Source organism: Carassius carassius, chromosome 14 (assembly GCF_963082965.1).
Source record: "Carassius carassius chromosome 14, fCarCar2.1, whole genome shotgun sequence".
Lineage (NCBI taxonomy): Eukaryota > Metazoa > Chordata > Actinopteri > Cypriniformes > Cyprinidae > Carassius > Carassius carassius.
The window spans coordinates 20,051,655-20,074,425 of NC_081768.1; the positions used below are offsets into that span (position 1 = coordinate 20,051,655).

General features: G+C 38.8%; 2 protein-coding genes across 6 annotated transcripts in view; both read left to right on the plus strand.

Moving 5' to 3' along the window:
- Positions 1-6,567, plus strand: part of usp54a (ubiquitin specific peptidase 54a) — a 72,764-nt gene extending 66,197 nt beyond the window's left edge. For 4 of the 5 annotated variants that reach the window (XM_059566521.1, XM_059566519.1, XM_059566522.1 and 1 more), the window contains exon 22: positions 4,478-6,567. In XM_059566521.1, the coding sequence (XP_059422504.1) occupies positions 4,478-5,037 (560 nt within the window). In that variant the 3' untranslated portion in view covers positions 5,038-6,567. The remainder of the gene's footprint in view (positions 1-4,477) is intronic. The other variant, XM_059566523.1, reaches the window with a different exon arrangement.
- Positions 6,568-13,946: 7,379 nt separating this feature from the next.
- Positions 13,947-22,771, plus strand: part of LOC132157264 (melanopsin-A) — a 28,299-nt gene continuing 19,474 nt past the window's right edge. Inside the window, exon 1 of the mRNA XM_059566518.1 lies at positions 13,947-14,219. Coding sequence (XP_059422501.1) covers positions 14,175-14,219 — 45 coding nt within the window. The 5' untranslated portion in view covers positions 13,947-14,174. The remainder of the gene's footprint in view (positions 14,220-22,771) is intronic.

Genomic DNA, 22,771 nt, shown 5'->3' on the forward strand with positions numbered 1-22,771 from the left:
TGAATTAATAAAAAATAGGTCATTGCACTTACATCAAATCACGATGTGGACTAATATCTGTAAATATTAAGCCGGAACCAGTGTGCGAATTACCCCACCATAATTGGGGGGTACTGCTCCTTCACTTCTATGACCATCATGGTCCACTACCATATCAATCCCCACCGTGATCGCCAAGTGCAACATGTGTTGTGCAACACACATACAAGGTCTAAACATGCGACAAACTGATAATCAGTAGGCTACAGAACATCTCATTGTTATTATATATCTAAAAGAGAACTGTTTTGATCAACTCCCAAAAGTTAGAAGTTAAGTGCACTGAAATACCATTCTAATTACTAGTAAAAGTAATACCTTTACAGGAAGCCTATTGCCTATTTCATGAAATATTGATTTGGTTTATTTTTAGATTTCATAAGACCTGGAGGTAAGACCCAACCCTCTCATATACTGTATAAACAGAAACCAATTTTCCATTATAGTCTATGGTAGTCAGTGCCAAATCAACACAATGACTTGGAGATATGTGAAACCTGAGTAATCTTTAATGTGATTAAGGAGCATACTATGAAAAACCATACCACCACAGAACTACATAGCGGTAACATACAAGAATCCGATTAACCTGTTAATGTCAGAACAAGCTGGGTATCATCAACACTACAGTATCCTACAAATGAGTCACATATACACACATGCACAAACACAGATACACTACTTCCAGACATTGTATTTACATTATATAGCACTACATTTCTAGACCTGTCCAAATCTGACATAAGTATGTTATGTATGAGTATGTGTAAAAGGTGCATATTGTATATGTATTATGCTTGAAGTGCACTGAAAAATAGTAAACGACTATGTATTCCAACAAACACTGTTGTAATATATGCAGCAAAGCAGGCTTGTTTTAAAATACTGACCACAGTGGTCGGGGTTTTGCCTCTTTTCCCTTCCTCCCTGGCACCCATGATTTAGAAAGGCGATGCCCTGCCTTTACCCAGGACATCACATATGGAGCAGGGTTAAAGATCTCCAAAGGAGGGCCATTAAGGTCCACAAAAAGCAGAGAAGACAGACTCTTTGCACGGAGCTTGTTGCGCGTTTTTCTATCTGTATCATTTACTGCCGAAAATCCTCTCTCACATTCAGCAGAGGTGGCCAAGTACGTGTTACTTGCAATGATAAGTTTTTTCAGAGTCCCTCCCTCCAGTGTTCCTTGTAATTTATAATTTCTGAACTCCTCCACTGCTTCTCTCCCTGGCTCACCAAGGAGCTTTGCCAATGTACCGACCTCAGTCTCTCCAAACAGTACTAGGTCCTCACGTTTTTCTGGCCAGCTGGACTTCTCAAGTGGCTGGAGGATGCAAATGAGGTCATCAGCTGGCATTCGGGCCGTCAGATTGTCCACTACCGCTTGATAAAATTGTTGCCTGTTGATCTTTCCTTCTCTGTCACCCACAATGTTCACCCCCTTAAAAACACCAGCTGACAAGCCTTGTTGTGCCTTTGTGGCAGACTTTCCACCTTGCGATTTCATGGCATTTAGAATTTCTGTTGTCTGTTTGATGTGGTGGTAACTCTGGACAATGGTTGTCTCCCGTTTTTGTAGTTTAAGTGACAGGCTCTTCAATTCACGCAAGACATCTTTCATACAGGCTAAATCATGCACAAAGCTGGCATTGCTAAGGTATTTCAATAGTCCCAGGAACTTCTTCCTCACTTTATCAGAGTTGCCAGTATTTTCAAAATGTATATTAATTCTCAACATGTACACATTCATTATTAATCTTCTGCCAAACATGATGAAAATGGCTTTGTTAATGCTCTGTTAATGTCCCCTTACAATGACAGTAAACTTATTATTAGTCACATTACATAAGTTAGGCCTATTTTCAGTTAAAAATGGCGAAATTCGACAATAGTATATTCGTTTGTCTGGTTATTTTTGTCATTCGTTTCACATCTATGACTTAAAAAAGCGGTCAAATATGAAATGTTTCAGTTACTTACATCTCATCTCGCACTCGACGTAAACTGAAGCGAGTCACCCTGCTCAAATTCGCGCTCAGCAGCCTCTGTGTATATAAAGCCCGCCTACTTTGATTTGATTGGCCATCTCAAAAATTCTGACATTGACAGACCAATGAGACTCAGGTGAACACAAACACACACACACACACACACACACACACACACACACACACCATGTACTCTGTTTCTGACGTCTGCTCTGCTCGGCGCCGCTGCGGATTGAAGATAAAGAACGCGCTGAATCTGATTATAACAAGACTGAAGCGAACACTATTTCAGATAGTAAAACTGATCTGAAAATGCATAACCAGGCCGGTTATGCATTTTGGTAGCCCGACTGGAAAACACAATAGCCCCGGGACGTCGGGCAGGCGATTTTGCGAGCCCTGGTTGCTTCTAGCCACGGTGGTTAAAAATGGTACGGTCCACAATAGGGATGTCTGAAATCGCTTTACATTAAAATGTTCCTACAGTGAAAATAGGAGTTGACTTGTATTGTAACTGTAATTATATTTTTTCACAATATCAGAAAAATTATCTGACCCCCCCAAAACTGATATTTCTGTCCCTTTGGGGGGTACTGGGTCTTCATTGGGGGGTATAGTACCCCCCAGTACCCCCTGTAATTCGAACTATGGCCGGAACAGTCTATTTAAATATGAATCCTGCATGTTCTGCGTGTCTCTGTTAATGAATGGAGCAGAAGCGCGCCTTCCTGAAGCGCGTGTGACGCTCCGGTAATTTCAGCGTCTGCTGTCTCACTAAATAAGGACGTGAACACATGAACAACATCTCCAGAACTGCTCTGAGAGTCACTTCATGAGCATTTGACCGTTTGATTTGAGTAAAACTAGCGTCACATCACATACACAGAACTGTAAAGGTACGTCAACCCGTCAAAACAAAAGTCCGGTTAAAGACTATTGTTCAGCAGAATGTACATAGCTTACTACTAAAAATCAAACTTTTTTTTTTTTTTTTATTGTTTTAATCACACAATTTCTTCCATGTTTTATTTTTAATAGTAAATCCCCTTTGTTTACCAAAACGTTAAGTTAATTTTCAATAATTAAAAGATAAATTAAATTAATGTTTTGTGTTTAATGTATTATGTGCATCTCAGAAAATGCTTTATTTAAAACCCCAACTGAATGGCACTTAAATGCACTTAATTCATCTGTCAACTTTCTTGTCATTGTTCACAGTACAAGTACAGACAGAGAAACAATGGGTAATAATTAAATGTTTATTTTTGATGAATGCATTGCATTCTATGCATTTAAAAAATACAAATATTTTTTTTCTAAAAAAGGAAACTTAGTTGTTCATTTTAAGAGGCCTGTGACGGTCACGGAGGGACCGCGCGTTCAACATGGACGTTAATACGCACAAACACACACCGAAACTGTTTGGTGATACAAGAGTTTATTGTAATTATTGATCAGAGAGTGAATAAAATACCTGCAACCCTCAGGCCACACTCTCCACTGCAGAAACCAACACAGACTACCTTCCATTACAAAGACATTCACATTTATACTGGTGGCCAGCACCATTACCACATGGGGAGGGACAAACTCACAGAAAACACTTTACACATGTTCCCTTAAATATACAGAGTCTGAAAGAAACATATTGGCATGATGTTCTACTTAATAAATCTACTTTGATGTTCATTCATTAAATGACATGCTGAATTCATTCACATTAAACAGGAAATAACAGCAACAACTTGGCCACGTTGCCCCTGAAACCCCCACGCTCAATTAATACATGGTAGATTCCCACCCTAAGCGGAACCAATAATTCCTGCCATTGTTTCTTACCAGGACTCTAAAAATTACGGGACAAACGCTACACGGGAACAATACACATAGTTTACAGGTATATCATTCACTCTCTGATCAATTACAATAAACTCTTGTATCACCAAACAGTCTCAGTGTGTGTTTGTGCGTATGTGTGCGTATTAACGTCCATGTTGAACGTGCAGTCCCTCCGTGACCGTCGCAAGACCCAGGAGTCTTATTTTATCTTGCATAATTAATATTGCACTTTAATTAAGCAAAAACACATTTTATCCGATTACTCGATTAATCGATGGAATTTTGGGTAGAATACTCGATTACTAAAATATTCGATAGCTACAGCCCTAATATATATATATATATATATATATATATATATATATATATATATATATATATAAAATAATAAAATGTTTATTTGTTCAGTATTTTTTAACAATAATAATAATCACTATAATATATAAAATATCCACTTTAAAACAAGCAAAACCTATTTATATGATTAAATGACAGTCTTTGTGATTTGCCAATTGCTCTAAGCTGTATAAAGATTTTGTTTTATTATAATTAATCATGCGGCCCTACACAGGATGCATCACAATTCTATTTTTCTTTGCTCCTCTCTGCAGGAGATTGCCAAAAGGCCAACAAGTTTTTGGCTGTGCTTGACAGGGGTGAAACTTTCTCCCGTGAAAACTACCACAATGTCGCAATGAGCTATGGCACCCTTCCAAGGGCCCCCCGCAGGTCAGTTTCATCTGGGCCCCCTGTGCATCAAGCAAGGCCGGGACCCCCAGCAGGCCCAGGCCCCCGGAACTACCCAGACGCAGCCTATGCCACACTATCCCACCCTCACCGCACTACAGCATCAAATAGGACGATTGATGGCTTTTACAGACAGCCTCAACAACAATCAGCTTCAACCACCCCAATCTCGCATCACTCCAGCCATCATCACCCTAACCTTGAGCCGCCGACCCAACCCCTCCGCCTTGATGTGCCCCCCGAGAGGGACTGGAGGGCTGCTAGGGACACTCATGTCTTTCCCAGGACAGAAACACGGGGTGGGACATCCCGTAGCCTTCCTGTTTATATCTGCGGGTTGTGCAAGCAAAACCCAGCTGAGCCCACTAGAAGCTACTGCCAGACCTGCAGAGCCCATATGAACCACTACAGGATGACCAGCTGAGTCATGCAGGAAACGCATCCTTCAACGCACTCATTCTCTGACTTGGAAGTAGATGTGAAAGCCTGTGCCAATTCTGTGAAGCTCTTCACACAGCAAAAAGCAGGAAGGTCATAGGTTAGCTGCTTTTGCTAAAGTGAAAGACAGTGATGTTTGTCTCATATGTGAATGTGGAGTGGTCATTTTCCGAAAGCATATTTTAAACGCAGCTGCTGCATTTAAACACTAAAAGGAGGACATCCACTCCCTGTGATTTTAAACATTTCCACTGACAATTCAGTACCACAGAGTTAAGTTTACTTTAATTTGCCACTATCTCAGCACAAAGCTGTGAAGAACAGAGCACTTTGCTGTGTGGGCCACTGCATCTTAACTGATGCAAACACAAAACGCCAAGACTGACAAACTTTGCCTGCTGATATACATTGTCTGCTCCATATATGCACAAATATGCTTTAGTTTCCAATTAGCATTCCAAGCTAACCTTGCTTAGTTCTGTGATTGTAATTGAACTGTTAACTCAAGTTTAGTGCACTTCAGAAGTGTTAAGTTAAAACGTTCCTCTGTTGTAACTTCTCCCATTTTTATGGGAAAGCAATGTTTATGTGTAACTAGTTCATTTAGAGGGCTGTAACATCCGTGTGTGCAAGTAATCAGAGGTACATCAGGTACCAGCAGTCAACTTTCAACAACCTCATTGGCATTTGTGTCAATATTTTTGTGTTCAGTATTGTTCTGCCTGATAGTAGCACCGACACCTGTTGTGATCTTTTTATTTTAAATATTTTGTAGTAGCAGCAGTTTAACTATTTGGTTTCTACAGTATATCTTACATTAACTGTTAAGTGCAAAACTTTTTCAGTATGTTTTACAAATTAGAGATTTTTATTTAATTTCTTGAATGCTATTGAGAAAGGAACTTGTGGCTTGAGATGGTTAATTAGTTTAAGTCTTAAACATGGGAAGTGTTCAGAGTGTCTGTCAGTTTAGCTGAGTTTGATGGTGCAATGTGCCATGTCACGGAAATGAAAGTGTTACCTGCTCATCGTAGTGAACATGAGTAGTTTATATTGAAACCTGGCCAATACATTTTAGAGCATGTCAAATACCTCAACCAATCACATGCTCTCTTACTTTTATTTCACCAGAACAGTTTTGCGTGTATTATGGTTTCGTAAATCAGTACCTAATGGTGAATCGAGTGCCTCTATGTTAAATTCCCACTGGGCGAATTATCAGAATTATCTTTTCTTTTTCTTTTTTTGGCCAATATGCAGTGTAATACTGCCCTGCCGTAATTATTGACAACAGGGATCTGTGACTGATTTACCCTTCCTTCTTTTTTTCCTGAGTCAACATACAAACAGATATGGCAAAAAAGCAAGGTTGTGTATATATAAGTGTGTACAGATATTCAGTCTTTGACCTTAAGTACAGACGGATTCAGATTTGTTGTAAATGCTGTGCTAGAAATCAAACTTGTATTTTTGCAATAAAGTTATATTGAGCTCCTGTCAGGAGCAGAATGCTGTACCTTTTTTTCTGGCTGCCTTTATTCTTTAAAAAAAATCTATCTATCTAGTTAGTTTATGGTTTGTATGGTTTCTTAATAATTGCTTATTTTCAACTATAAATGGAGTCTTTTTCTCTAGAAAAATATTTATGCATATATTTAGTTTGTTTGTTGAAAGTAATAATACCCAACACACTTACTGATTGATATTTGTCCCCCAGCAGTCTCTAATATTATTTTTTTAAATAGTCATGAACAAATAGAAAATCTCTGCAAACCCTTTTCTAAGGAACCTAGCATGGTTTTGCTTAAATTAGGCCAAATTTCTGACATGAATATGTCAAACAGGACGGGCATTTATGATTGCATCAGAGTAACAGAAATGTTGGTATTATTGGGAAAACTGATGTCTTTGTGTTCATGTGCCACTATTAATATGCCAATTTAGACCTGAGAGGCCCTCCAGTGAGCATCTTGTGCTGCTATGCTTGTTGCATTTTTATTGTCTGATATTTTTCCTGCTATCCAGTAATAACAGGAATGTGTGGTAACCTAGACCTTCTCTAAAGATTTCACTTGTACTTCAATCATGAACTATTTATTTTTTGTTTAAGGCTAATGTGGTAGTTTCAGTTTCTTAGCAACAACAGAGAACAAGAAAAAACAAGTTGGTATGTTGATGGAATGATTGCCTTTTTAAGTTAAATGGATTTGTATGAAAGAAAGATGCATAAATGTGTAAAACGCAAAAGAGACTTAAGTCAGTAAATTTATTGGGCTCCTGAATAAAAAAAAATAAAACCAAGCTGAAAAAAGTGATGTACACAAGAAGGTAATTAAAGTTTATAGTGTTAAAGTAATAAAAATGAATAATTCAAATAATTAAAAGCAGGACAGTCAATGACCTGCACATAAGGACACAGCTCATATTACATAGTCTTGTTGCTCTAGGATTGTACTAGTTATGTGTTAACCAATGTCACAGCAATGACAAAACGGTCTGCAAGTCAATTGCAAAGTAACATTCAAGAGGCCAGGGGGGCAACTGACAATTCCGTTTGCTGTGAATTGATTTGTTCTATCTGGGAGGGAAAAAGGGAAAAGGTCTTTAGTTTCTTTTTTGCAGATTCACAAAGAACATCATGGGCGAAAGCAGCATCTGCAGATGAAGGCCAGGTTGTGCTTGAGAGAAACATTGGCTCTTCATCGAAAAGGGCATTTAATTCTCACAGCAGAGCACTGGATGCAGGCTGTTTTGCCTCAAGATGCAACACAAGGTGCTGTTTAAGTTACGTTCACACCAAGAATGATAACATACTCTGTTATAAACGTAACCTCGGATCCCTGAGGTACAGGAACGAGTACTGCGTCTGCTAAGATGCTATGGGGAAAAAAAAATCCTGAACCGAAGCCTTTTTCAATAATGCAGTGTAACTGCACGGCCATTGGTTCGTACAATATTCTATGCTCTAAAAGCCTCAAGCTGATTTTCTTTTTGTAAGATACTGTCAGTCAGATGCATATAGATGCAATTCATATTCCAAACAAACACCATCTGTGCTTCCTAACTATGCTTATTTAAAATATTGTTCTGAGTGCTTGTTGTTAAGCTGCAGATATGAAGATGCATTGATGTGGAGCCATTGATCCACCAAACCAGCCAACCGTAGATCAATATCTCTCAGCAACATTGTTTTGTCCCTTCATCTGAAAATGTAGATGTAAGTGGGTCATTTTTATAGCATATCTAATGCTGGGGGATCACCGACACTGGTCTGATGTCTTTCTGGTCAAGCAGTGAGAAATTGAACTCTTGAAAATGGAGATGAAGTACTGGACACAGTTGCTGTAATCTCTCATTTGCTGTCCAGCTAAACTCCAAAGACATGCAAAAGCAAAAGAGTCATGTTTTATTGTAATCTGTGAAAAGACCATGCAAATGGTTTGATCATCAGCAGGGGAGTTATGTGCTCACTGAAATCTTAAAGGAATAAGGGGTTATGTTGGATTTTAAATCACTGTACTTCGCTCTGCATAATGGACTTTTGTTCTGAAAGCTCTCCATTTAGAATTACTTATAAAGATTTAATGAGCATTATTCTAATCGGAATGGGAAGTCTTTATACTGCCAATAAGATGCAAATCGTATGCTTTAATCTGCTGCAGTGACCATGAAAGTCAAATGTCTAGGAACGAAAAGAAAAAAGCTTCTTGAAAACTTGATTTTTGATCCACACGCTCTTAAAAATAAAAGTTCTTTATTGGAATCAGTGGTTATAGTAGAAAAATTTTGTCAAATTATTAAAACAATTTTTTTTTATAATCAGAAATTTAGAAATATATTGTTGTTTTAATGACTTTTCTCTTGAAGTTTCTTTGGAGAAACAAAAAAAATTCTTCTGTTGCAATGGCTGTGAAAACCTTTTGGGGCTTCTATTTCTGAGAGTGCGTGATGAGAGAGATGTTAGTAAATATATTTATGTGAAATTCATTTCTATATTATTTAGTTCTGAATCAAATAACTCCAAAGATGCTTGGATATTTATCTATCTTTGTGGACTAATAGGCATGTCTGTCCAGAGGGTTATCTAATAAAGCCATTGGTTGGTTCCTGACTTGGTCTTTCATTCAAAACATTACTGATAAATATAAGAGAACATTTTGTCCCTTTTTCTTTTATCCAGTTATCCTTTGCTGTGCAAATCCTAAAGACTTGAATTATATTTTTAAGCAAACGTGACGCTATAGTTATATTATAGTAAACGTATATTGACCTGTGTGAGTTGCAATTCTGGGGTTATTTTGAGTGAATGGATACGTTTGTTCTATTTTACGAATCCTATTCAGGTCCTTGAAATGGCAGTGCTGAACTAATCATTCACCTCTTCTACAATAGATGACTCACAAGTAGTAGAGAGAAGAAGACTATCTTTCGTCAGACTCTTTGTACTCCAGAGTCTGCTTAACTGTCACATTTTCTGCTCAGCATGTCTCATAAGACAGAAATGATTACTAATGCTGACTGACCTTGATTGATTGAATGTGTGTTGTTTTAATCTTTTCAGTTTTCCCCTTGGTTTCCATTAAAGCTAGAACTGTTTTTGTCCCCCTTTTTCCAGTGTTGTAAAGCGTAGATATTGCTGATACCACTTCACTCTACATAACACAACTTTCTGTAAAGATTCTCAACATTCTGTAGAGGTTGAACATATTTAGTTATAGATCACTCAAAAAAGTGAAAAAAAGTTATTGTCATTATTTCCTCGCCATTCTAAAAATTTACAACTTTCTATAGTCAATGTAACAGAAGAAGAATATATTTTTAAAAATGTATTTTTTCCATACTGCATTTTTAAAGGGGCTGGATGGTTTTTGACTCTACTAAAGCATAAAAATACCATCATATGTTTGTAGATATTTAAGAAACAAGCTCAGTTAACATACTTGTTTATCTGAAAAACAATGCTACAGTCATTTATTCTCCTTTGAAAATGTGCGTTCTGGGATGGAATCTCTGTCTCTGTTTTGGTTTGTGAGACCCACCCAATGCCAGTTTACCCAACTGTATTTCGGCACCCCAGGTTGCCAGTTGACAGAGAACACAACACATTTAATTTCATTCATTGTCAAGTGCCCTTGTTCTTGTTGGTGTCTTCAATCCGGCAACTTGTGTGTGCGTCAAGTCTATCCTTTTGCGTTTCTTGCAGTCTGATTTGGGATGAACTTTCCCTTAAATATTTACGTTTGTGATGTGTCTGCCAGTGATGACTGTGTGTCTAAATATCTTTTGTTGTGCACTTGGTCAAACACGTACACGTGACACTTGGGAGTCCAATGGAGTCCATTGAGAATCGACTATTATATCTTTCAAGGATTCCTTGAAAGACTGCATAGAATTGCTGCATGTGCAAAGGTGCTTGGAATCTTTTTGTATGCGTGAAAAGTAGGTCTTTATTGCGGGGCATCAGCACTGTCCCTCTCAAAGCAACACAGCCACCATCAGCACCATGGAGAGCACCTTCAGAGGAGTCATCAAGGTGTGTTGTTCAGTACCAGGGATAGCTCCTCAAAACAGGTGTGTGATCCTTTTTTCCCTCTGACAGGGACCCTCAGGTGCAAGCTGTTAGGCACAATCAGGCACAATCAGCCACAGCATAAAAGATGACAAAGAGGCCACAGTAAGAGAGCTGCAGGGGTGCTGGGCAAACACAAAGAGCTTGTTCCTCAGTCCAGGCATTAAACCAGTCAAGCTCTAGGGCAGCGGTAGGCAACGTTGGTCCTGGAGTGCCGCTGTCCTGAAGAGTTTAGCTTCAACCCTAATCAAACCCACCTGAACAAGCTAATCAAGGTCTTCAGAATTACTAGGGCTACAGGCAGGTAAGGCTTTTTTTCATGGTTGGAGCTAAAATCTGCAGAACATAGGCACTCCAGGACCGACGTTGCCTACCCCTGCTCTAGGAGATCTAGACATCAACAGGGAATTGAGTAAATTTAACCTCACCCGCTAATCAATCTCTTTTGCCTACCTTTTTCAGATATAATTGGATGTTACAAGGCGCAAATCAAGGAAGAAGAGCTACTTTTAGTGCCTTTTTCCAGTTTCTCCCCATTCCCTCTCCCCCACCAACCTAAAAAAAAACAAACTTATTTGATTCAATCTCTGCCTCTTGCATTATTCATATTATCTTCCTGAGGTTTCCCACCCAGTCCTGGGTCTAAAGGTGACATGGTGAATAATGCAGTCATGAGGAAAAAGCAAGGAAATGGAGGCCCTGACTGCCATTCTGAAGACTCAAACCACAATAAACGCAGCCATCACCGAGCTCTGCAGAAGGACCGGGGTTACAGGGTAGGTGACAACAGGATTATTTGACCAAAATGACTAGAGAAGATGTTGAAACCTACCTCAATCTCTTCGAGAAAATGAGCCCAATGAGAGCGAAGGCCCAGGGCAGACTGAGCGAACCTTCTACTCACTCTCCTAACTGAGGAAGCACAGAAAGCCTCCCTGTTCATACAGAAACCAATTACAAAGTGGCTAAGAGCACGATATGCTCGCCCAACATGGGCTCTGCCTACCTGCGGATGCCCAGTTCATCCATGGCTGGGAATACCATGTAACACTTCCGGCCCGGGCTCAGGTAACCACTTTAACTCGCATGGTGAGGAGCTGGCTACAGGAAGGAGAGGAACCAGCCACAGTAGAGAGAGTAGTGATTGATTGATTGATGTGTACAGGGCCTGCCTGCAGATGCTAAAAAGTATGTGGCCCAACAGGGACCCCAAAACGTAAAGTCCTTAATTGCCCTCCTAGAGAACCAGCAACTGACTGGGAGCCTGATGAAGCCCAAAGTGAATAAAACTCTACCTTGGAAACCAAGGTAAGAGTGAGAGCCCCCTGAGAAGTACACCGAAGTGGTTCCAGAAAGACCTCTAAAAACCCAAAGGAACTGGAAGGATGAGAGGCCTCTGTGGAGTACTGTGGCCTTCTGGTGCTTCACATGTGGAAGAGAAGGACATCTGGCCTGGGATTGTCCAGGCAGAGAGGAGCTTATGCCCACCACCAGTACCTCAGATTCATCAAGACACCCATGCCACTTCCTTACCACTTGCTGGGGGCAGTTGCCCCTAGGGTCCTGGTTAAAATCGGGGTCCAGGACACAGAAACCCTTAAAGACTCCGGGAGTATGGTCACACTGATCAGAGCAGAGTTGGCAGGACCTGTCATAAGTAAAGAGATTTCAGTGTTTTGTATTCATGGTGACACCAGGAGTTACCCCACTGCAGAAGTAAGCATGGTCCCCCCGGCCTTGGGGGTAGTTCCATGTACAACCAGGAGTTGTGGATCACTTGCAGTTCCTGTGTTGAGAATCCATCAGTCTATGCAGACCTCAGGCCATTGCATTACATACTCCTGTGGCCTTGGCTTAGTGCGAGGGGGAAAAAATTATCATAGTTATAAATTTCAAATATTCAGGAAAGCGTTTGGTGCAGTCAAGTGCTATTTGGTATTTAGTCTGTTTTTACTTGTATCTTTTTAAAAGGAGATTCTTTTTACATTTGAAATTGTACAAAATAATTGATTTGAAATTTAATTTGGCATTGAAATGAATTTCAATGCTGGTTCCCCCTAACCAACAAAACAGAGATATGTAGAATGAGAGCGACTACTGGTTTGCATTTTTTCTTACATTTCAAATCATTTCAGATTTTTCCTGTTACTTTTGTGGCGACAGAAGCACTGATGTTATCATCAGCACTTTGAATTGTTGCCTAGATTGAGGTTCTGCATGCAAAGAAAGGTTTAAGAACTACAGCTCAAAATGTGACTGTGACTGATTCTGACCTGTCAGTAAGAATGATTCAAAGGAAAATGATTTGACCCCTGCAGGGGTTGTGTTGACCGATGGGGCAGCTGTTGAACTCCCATTTACCTCCTTAAATGCAGGTGTGCAAGTGACAGCCTTCTGGGAATCTGTACTAAAATCAATCTGAGCCAATTTTGTGAACTCTGACCTAGAGATCACAATGTCTGTGTGTTTTCCATATCTCTTCTACAAGTTCTATCACTTTTGTTTTAAATATTCTTGTTGGCCTACTTAATGTTACAGGAATAGCCCAAAAATGACAATTCTCGTCATCATTTACACATCCTCATGTTGTTCCAAATCTTAATAACCAAACAGTTTTGGTTCCCACTGATTTTGTAGTTGTATGGAAAAAATATTCAATGGAAGTCAATGCTCACTTTTGTTACCAACTTTCTTCAAAATATCATCATTTATCTTCCAGAGAATAAAGAAAGTTTGGAAGGACATGAGGTTGAGTAAACAATGACAGAATTGTCATTTTTGAGTGCACTTTCCATTCAATGATGATTGCTCATCAACATTCTCAGAGTTTATAATGTTTTAAATTTTAAAATGCATCTGTGGTGGTTATACCTAAAACAGCAAGGTAATATTCGTCTAAAGTATATCATTTCTGAAATAAGTAGTCTTAAAAAAAGTATGCTAAAGTGTACTTCCTTTCAACAAGCGTAAAAACAACGACTTGCATTCATTTGTGAAATTATAACATTTGCTCTTTTAGTTGTTAGAAAATTATTCAAAAAAGATTTCCAGAGGTATCAGGTTTTTGAACTCCACAGTAGCCTATGCCTGTATGAAACTACATCTGACTTTTATTTTAAACTGGGGTAAAATTAATAATCTGACAGACAAAAATGACCATTTAATCCCGTGTTACGTCATATAGGTACCTTCACATACTTGAACAATTGTTTTCTCGGAGAATGTGAGGTCGTCACTATATATGCTGGTCTAATTTTATAACAACTGTCTTTGTGTGTGAATGATATAAACGTGTGCGAGGTTGTCACAGGGCTACTACGGCGCGCGCTCGCAGACTAAACGGAATCTGACATCTGTACAGAACCTCGCTCTAATCGCGTTTAACTCTTTTATCTCTGGATGAAAAGTCTTCTGGTGTAGCCTACGGCTCTCTGTCAGTTACGTGGGTGTTGAGCGGCGCCGTGCGCTCGGAGAGGAAGGGCATCTCATGTCCAACATTAGACCCGAGCTGCTCGCGCATCGCGGAAAGCCTCTCCTCGTGGAACAACTCCGTGATGAGCGCGTACAGGCTGGTGAATTTACCCCCCACGACCACATCTGTGAGTCAAACGTGATTCTCCAAGCTATTTCTTTCAGTCTTTCTCATCTTTTCTTGTGCAGATGATCAGGTGTAAGTGAAAATATTTGACCAGATGCTTTAAATGTTTGTCTTGCTGTGTAAATAGATTTTTACTTTATCAACATGTTGATATGTTTGCAATGTACAGATGCTGGATATGTTTATGTTGTGAATTTAGAAAGAACTAAGAGCATATCTTACTAGTTATTATTAATAGATAGCTTATAACAGGCCAAACATATATGCAATGTAAGGATGCTCAAAAAGTTCAGCTCTGTATTATTATTATTATGGTGATCTATGCAAAAGCGGCACAGCTATTGAGTGATTTTTGAGAGAGAATCCTCAGCCTTTGAGATTTCTTTCTTGATGCTACATCCTTCCTAAATTTAAAAACAACTTATTATATTTCTGTGTGACTTAAACAATTTAAGCTTTTCAACTTTTTTCAGGTGTAGTGGAAGTGGACAGTGATTGAAAGTTTAAGTTTAAATACTACCATAATGAAATGTATTTCTGTTGCATATGTGTTTTTCTGGGGGGAAATCCACCATACCAGTGTGAGTTTAATGTGGCTGGTTTGTCACTGGCCTAAGTGCATGTTTTAACCAGCTTGATCATACTATTAACAGGTTGATTTAGACTTCACCATTTGGTAGACCCTCTAATCTACCATCTAGATCAGATGGACCTATAGTTTAGAAATAAACTGTAGAAAACCAGTTTCCATCAAAAGTCTTGTTTTATTTGTCTTAAATTCATACCTACAGTTTAGACTGTGTCTTTTCGCTACCAAGTCAGTTCAGTTGCATTGCATTTTTTTCATGTGAAATCTCTTAAATACAGATGACTGAAACTGTCCTTCACCGTTAATCACTTCATTTGACCATATATGGCTCGAGTCTGTGGTTTTGAGCCTGAAGATGTATTTGTGAGGTTAAGTCCTTGGGGTTTTCACTGCTGAGATAATTATTAAACACTGAGCTATGAGAGGATTTGTGAAGGCATGTCAGTGCCACAGAGGAGTACCACTGAATTACGTCTTTAGGCTAATTGGGCATATCTTGGGGCTGTTTGTGCTTTATTTTACATTATGCTTGTTGATGTCTCTTTCTTTCCCATCATTAAATCAAGTGACTGATTGGTGTCTCTGCACAGATGATACAAAGTGTGGTAGATTTGTACAGGCATTCATTTAAACCAATAAATAATTAGTCAAAAGTTTGAAATAAGGATTTGTAAAATGAAAGTTAATTTTAATCAGGATAAATCTTCAACAAATGTATTTCCTATAAATCAGCATCTCTGCATCAGAAAATGTTATGTGAAAACTAAGCGAAAATAAATCAGATTTGCTAAGAGAAAATTATGATTTAATAGAAACACTTGATTTCAATGAGATTATGACTTAATGATCTTCATGATTTTATCTTTACGTAATTCATCTACAAATTAATTGTCATTGACCAAATCCCGGGTTGCTACAATGTTTTAGCACAAAATGAACAGAGGGGGGTGCTGTGTGTAGTATATCCTGAATCTGTATTTTGGGTGGAATGTGGGGGACCTTAAAAAAGGGCCCCAAAGCTGTTACTCTAACGAATTACAGTTTTAGCTCTCTGAAATTATTTTATGTAATTCTGAGCCTTGTTAGGGAGGATTCATTTTTGGGGCAAGTGGGACATATTAGGTGATGAACCTTACAGGTGATGAAATTTGCATAAATCATACACGCATTCGTGCTTGTGACCCGTCAGTAATAAAATGTGACCCAGAAACCCAGATGCACATATTTCCTAGCCACAGTGACATATATTTAAGTCTATCAATAACTTTAATGGGTGTTTAGCATCATCTTATGCATTTGTCTCAAACTGACATCAAAAAAACCTCAGGAAAATCAGCTTCACTGACCATGAGGGATTAGGATAAAAAAAGATGCACCATAATCATGCGATTATGTTATAATCATATTCATGTCCATGCTCCAGTGTTGGGAAGGTTACTTTGGAAATGTAATAGGTTACAGATTACAAGTTACCCTATTTAAAGTGTAATAGTAGTGTAACTTTTTCAATTACTTTATTAAAGTAATGTAACTAATTACTTTTGATTACTTTTTGATTACTTTTCAAAATCTCCAATAAATGTTTATTTGCAACTGTTAATCATCTTCAAACATTTACACCATTCAGGTTTAACCTTACAGCAGTGCTCAATACTGTCAGACTTTTACAATCCTTCATCACTTGAATTAAGATGATCAAATTTGAACACATGTCTGCATGTCTGCTTCATTAATTTCCACATGGGGCGGACTGGGATAAAATTTCAGACCGGGAAATCTCAAACTCATACAAACAAATTCATGGACAACACTATTTTTTGTATGGACCTTATATAAAAAAAGATTTAAATCTTTAGTTTGGGGACATGCAAAATAATTAAAAGTTCTCTCCTGAACTTCACCTTCACTTCATTTCTTTTTTCTTTTCAGTCTCTTTATTTTGCCCTGTTATCCATCTACCTCATGACTTTAACACTCAAGATTTAACAAAACTATACTTTCTAAATTGCCTACATGTCAAATTGAGTGCATCACTACAATATAAAATCCTAATACTGAACATGAGTCATGTTTTTCCCTCACAAAAATTAACTGCTTTTATTACGTAAAAGTACAGTAACCATGTTTTTTTTAATTATTATTATTGCAAATGGATTACCATTTGTATTTATTTTTAAATAAATAAATATGTAAATTTGTGGCATGGTTTAACAACAGTAACCTTTGTCTCTGAATTTATAGCAAATATTAAAACTTTGCATATGCTTTGATTCAAGTGTACTTTTGATATATTTGTCCAAAATGTGGCATATTCCGTCCGTGTTAGGCAATAGCAATCCCGTTTTTATGACTGGATTCTACTAACCAGACTATGTTTCTGCATCGCGGAAATTATAGGGCCGTACGTCTCAGAATAGTCAGTTCAATTTGGGAAAGAAATCAATTACATCTGTATGTGGATGTGTGTAAATATTCAAATGTAATCCCCACTGTAATCTTTAAAATTTTCAGAAGTAACTGTAATTTAATTACTCATTTTTTCTTAGTAACTGTAACTGATTACAGTTATTTTTATTTTGTAATTAAATTACGTAATTAAGTTACATGTAACTAGTTACTCCCCAACACTGCCATGCTCACATATTGACTTCTCAATGTGTTCTTTTCCTCCTGTTGATTAAAATAATGTGATTTGTGAGCAGAGACAGAGTGTGAACTGTTTTGTAGATGTAGGACAGTTTGTTGAGTTTGGGATCTTGTGCTTAATATCAATTTGTGCGGGTGCATAAATGTTTATTATTATGAAATCTGTTATTATTGTAAAAACATTCTGCAAGTACCATTATTTTGACTCATAAGAACTCATTCACCATTAATTGACTAAAAGCCCAATATATTGTTTAACAACCAAAACAAGCTTGTCTGCCAACTTTGGAGAAAATGTGCTTGTCTTTCACAGTGTTTCTCATAGAAATGCAGCAATTTCTCTAATTTGAGGGGGAAATGTCTCCAAAAGGACAACAGAACGTAGTGGAACTAAGCAGCTCTGGGTAGTGTAGAGGTAAAATTGTTGCGATCAAAGTGTGGAAGGTATTGGCAGTGCGTGTGTTCAGCCGAGCTGCTTTCTAACTGAGCTTAGTAATCATGGTAATGCAGTCAAACAAGCGCAATAGCATCTGGAGCGCAAGCGAACCCATCCATATCCGAAGGACAGCTGTGAACATCCTGCAAATTACACTACATACATATCTCAGTTATTTGGATCAAGGACATAGCAATCATGCGTAGTAATGTGCATTAAAGAGATGCATGTTCAATTATTTATTTTTAAATATATAACAGTAATGATGCATAATTAAAAATATATATATATAGTTCACCCAAAAATTCACCATTACTCACCCTCCACTTGTTTTAAACCTGTAAAGTTATCTTTTTTCTGTTGCACACAAAAGATAGGCCTATATTAAAAAAAGTTGTTAAACTATACTGTTGACAGTAGCCATTGACTTCCATAGTAGTTATCCCATACAGCTTGATAACAACATTTTTATTATTGGCTGAACTATCTTTTTAATTTACATAATCTGAGTATCATAACAGATTATCAAAATCCTTGAGAGTTGTAATGTTATAGTACATGACTGTTCAATTGTTTACATTCATACTTGCTTAAAATAATGACACAATAGAAAGCAATGTTTTTGTAACAGTACAGTCAAGATTTTATCATTCATTTAATTATTTGGAATGGTGTGATTTGAAGCTACAGTTTAGTGGAGGAAAAGGAACATATGTGTTTTATATTCTTTAATAATCATTTGCTCGGTGCAGGTCACTAATTATGAATTTCCTCAAATTAATTACTGTTTGGCTTATTACGTCATTTATTTGAACTGCTGAACTACAAAATGAATTACAGTACAACCCCAATTCCAGAGGAGTTGGGGCGTTTTGTAAAAATGCAATCAAGAAACTGTGATTTGTTGCAGCCATCAAAATCCAAATTTGTTCATATTTACAAAATACATTTACGGTGGTCAGTGAAAACTTTGGAAATCTTTTCTTTGTACTTTTAACAATTAGATAAAAGTTAAAGAGAATGAACAAATCACAGATTGTGGAATTTACTGGATTTTTACAAAACGTCCTAACTTCCCTGGAATTGGGGTTGTAGACTATAAATGATCAATATTATTTAACATTAAGAAGCACCATATGCTTATTTTTAGTGTTCAGTTGTAGTTCCAAAGTTGAAGAAAACTCCTATTTTAAGAAACAATCTGTGTGATGTTAACTCTTTACAATAACACTGAGTTGTATTTGTCCTCAGGAGTGGGAAAGATAATGGTAAAAATTGTCAAAACAATCATTTTGTTGTTTGTCGTGAGACGACCCTGTTTCCAGAGCAAATGTTTTCATGATGAGTTATCCCATCTGCAGTAAATTAAAACTACCTTAAAACCATCTTTCATCTCTAGAATAACTACATGGTTTTGAAGAGGCTGGTTCACTTTAAAACCTCATCAAAAACCCCACCAAAACGCCTTAACACAGTTACTGTCATATTACTCTGAGTGAGAAACAGATGTGGGACTCAAACAGTATCTGTTTCATTAGAATCCTTCTCATTCCGGAGAAATAAGACTGTCTTATCTCAGGCTCAAAGTTTTTCATGGCTTAGATCTTCATTTGACCCCAAACTCAGAAGTAATGAATGAAAACACACCGCAATGGCTACTGCTATATTTTGAAAAGCCTTCAGTACAAATAAATTCACCACTTGAGCTCAAGATAGAAGTGGTTTAACAAATGTTTTGATGACACAAAGTGCCCCATGTCTGTTAAGGTTCATGAGAAACATGATTTGTGTTAATTTCATTTGGATGTTTGTAAAAGGAACCATATTTCCAAGGATTTCATCTTTATTTGAACGTGATTGAACAACATTGACTTGGTGTTCAAAATATTATTTGCCATCCTTGGATGAAACAAAGAAACAAAAACTATTTGTCTGCACGTTAGTTCTCAACCAGTGGCTTGGTTAAGAAAAATTACTAGTGCTAAATGCAAAAATAAAAATTCAGCTAAACATATAGTCAAATGCATCAGCTCATAAACATTTATAAGAGAGGAGAAACGATTCCCATGTATTGTGTTTTGTTGTTGACGTCAAAGGCTGTGTCCAAGCAAACCCATTTTGGCTCAAACTCATCGCTCACTCAGGAGAAACTAGCCAAAGTAGACAGTCTGCGTGACATCCTCGAGAACATAAACACATCTACGCAAAAACAAGATATGACCCAGAAAAAATGCATGGCTGTGTTATAGCTGACTGTGTTTTACATAACAAATATGATGATTTTGACAGTTTGTTTGGTAAAGAGTTCATCATCACTTGACACATACCGAAGGCAGAGACTGAATCTGCTTTGTCATATTTCCTCCATCATTAACACGTGGTTACATTCATCTGCCTTGAAATGACTTTTCCGGGAGTGCTTCTCCTACATTCAGCCATCTCGTTTGCCCACAGCCTTGGCACTTAAAGGTCTTTTCATTAAAGCTTTTCCTGAGGAAATTGCAGTCAACAAATATCTGCTAAAAGAAATGTTTGCATTTAATCATGATTGTTCTGTGAAAGCCTTTTGTGTTCCTTTTTACACTGTATCATGCCATGTGAATTAAATCCAACTGATTACAAAAAATAACTCTGACCTTTATATGGTTATTAAAAAAAATCTCTTACCTTAAAGACTTTTTGTACCATGTTGTCTGGTGCTGGAAGAATGCATGCAATAAAATCCCAGGATCTGATTGAATGGATTGTTGTGAGAGATTATGCCATCAAATACAATCCCTTTGCTATAGTATAGGATTTCTTAGCCCTCATTCTTTTAAGTATCTATTTCAGTTTATTTAAATGGATTTACTGCTCAAAGTGACAAAAAGCCTCTCTTACTGGCCTTAGGTTGACATTGATATTGCTGCTCTAATTGATCTGTGTAACGATATAACCTTCATATTCTTCCGGAAGAAGGAGGCGGGAACCGGCGGACAAACAAAAACATTTTAATAACAAAATAAACACAAAACAGCGCACCAGCCCCTCACGGACGACCGGTGCGCATAAAACAAAAACCAAAACACAACTAAAAGCCCAGGCCTGGTCCTCTCTCGTCCTTCACTGTCGTCGCTCCAGTTTTATATCCTTCCATCTCCTCCATGGGCCTCGAGACCGGTGGGACGAACAGGTGTAGTTCATCTCCAATCACTCCCCCGGCCTCGCTCCCATGTCCCTCGGCTCCGCCCCACTCGTCACATACCCCCATCGCCCCTCGCAGGCCGGGGGGTACTCCCGAGACTGCGCTCTACTCCCCCCCCCCCCCCCCTCCCTCCGGGGGGGCCGCTCCCGGGGACCTGCGGGAACCTGGGGGTAGGACAGGCGAGGCGAGAGAAAAGGAGATGGAAGGAGGAGCGACAGAGACGAGAGAGGGGAGAGAGAAAAAAAAAAAAAAAAAATTCCGGTTCCCAGACGCACCGCTGCTCGGCCCTCCACCAGCTGGGTGATCTCCTCCGCGGTGCCTGGCGGTGGCACTGGACGGCCCTCGGCGGACGGCACGACACTCCTCCGCCGCCCGGTGGACGGCGACGGCTCCTCCGGTTTTGGGCAGCCGGCAGGAGTCCCCCGTTCCCTGCTCCTCCCCGTTCCGGCGGAGGCAGCAGGCTCCGGCCACCTGGCGAACGGCGCCGACTCCTCCGCTCCCTCACGGACGGCAGCCGTCTCTCCACATCGTGGGCGGCCGGTAGCGAGCTCGCCCGTCCCCGGCAACTCGCTCCAGTCCACCGCCTCGAGCGTCCATGGCGGCACACTCCTCGCCAGCTCGATGGCACCGCGGATTCACCACAGCGGCGAGGGATCTTCAGCAGCGCGTCCCTCCCTCTCCCGGGCTTCGGCACCACTGTAACGATATAACCTTCATATTCTTCCGGAAGAAGGAGGCGGGAACCGGCGGACAATCAAAAACATTTTAATAACAAAATAAACACAAAACAGCGCACCAGCCCCTCACGGACGACCGGTGCGCATAAAATAAAAACCAAAACACAACTAAAAGCCCAGGCCTGGTCCTCTCTTGTCCTTCACTGTCGTCGCTCCAGTTTTATATCCTTCCATCTCCTCCATGGGCCTCGAGACCGGTGGGACGAACAGGTGTAGTTCATCTCCAATCACTCCCCCGGCCTCGCTACCATGTCCCTCGGCCCCGCCCCACTCGTCACAATCTGTCATTTAGAATTTATAAGAAAAATCACACATTCTCACTCTAGCTGGCACTATACCCGATTGTCTCTCAATACACACAAGACAGAAACAGATATTTATATGAACAGATTAAATGTCCTGATTTAGACATGAATCTGCAATGAAAAGCATAAAGAAATGCAAGCTCACTGTCATTTAGGCCTGTTTAAATCCCTCTAAGACTGAAATGTGCACAAAAAAAATAATCTATTACTGGATTTAACTGCAAGTGCACAGACCTTTCAACATTTTGTTTCATACAGTCAAGAAATGAATAAAAGATATAGTATAAACTATAGTCAGACCTTAAAATGGCTGTATTGTTTTAATGAATAAAGAATGGTTTACAGCAAATATATAATACATTGAAAACATATCCTAGGATTATTGTTTGCAAAAACAGATTATATATGTCTAAACACAAAAAAGCCCTTCTGTGATATAGTGAAAATTCCCATTTAGAAGATAAATCACAACTGAGTATCCTTTTGGACGAAATAAAATAAAAATAAAATAAAAAATTAGGCATCATGAGATCTGTCTAAAAATGCATTCAATCCAATATTCAAAACAGCAACAGTGTGTCGGTATTTATATTTCTGCTCCCCTCCCATATAATAAATTAATTAATGTCTTTGTGGTGTTAGCTAAGTTCAGGCTT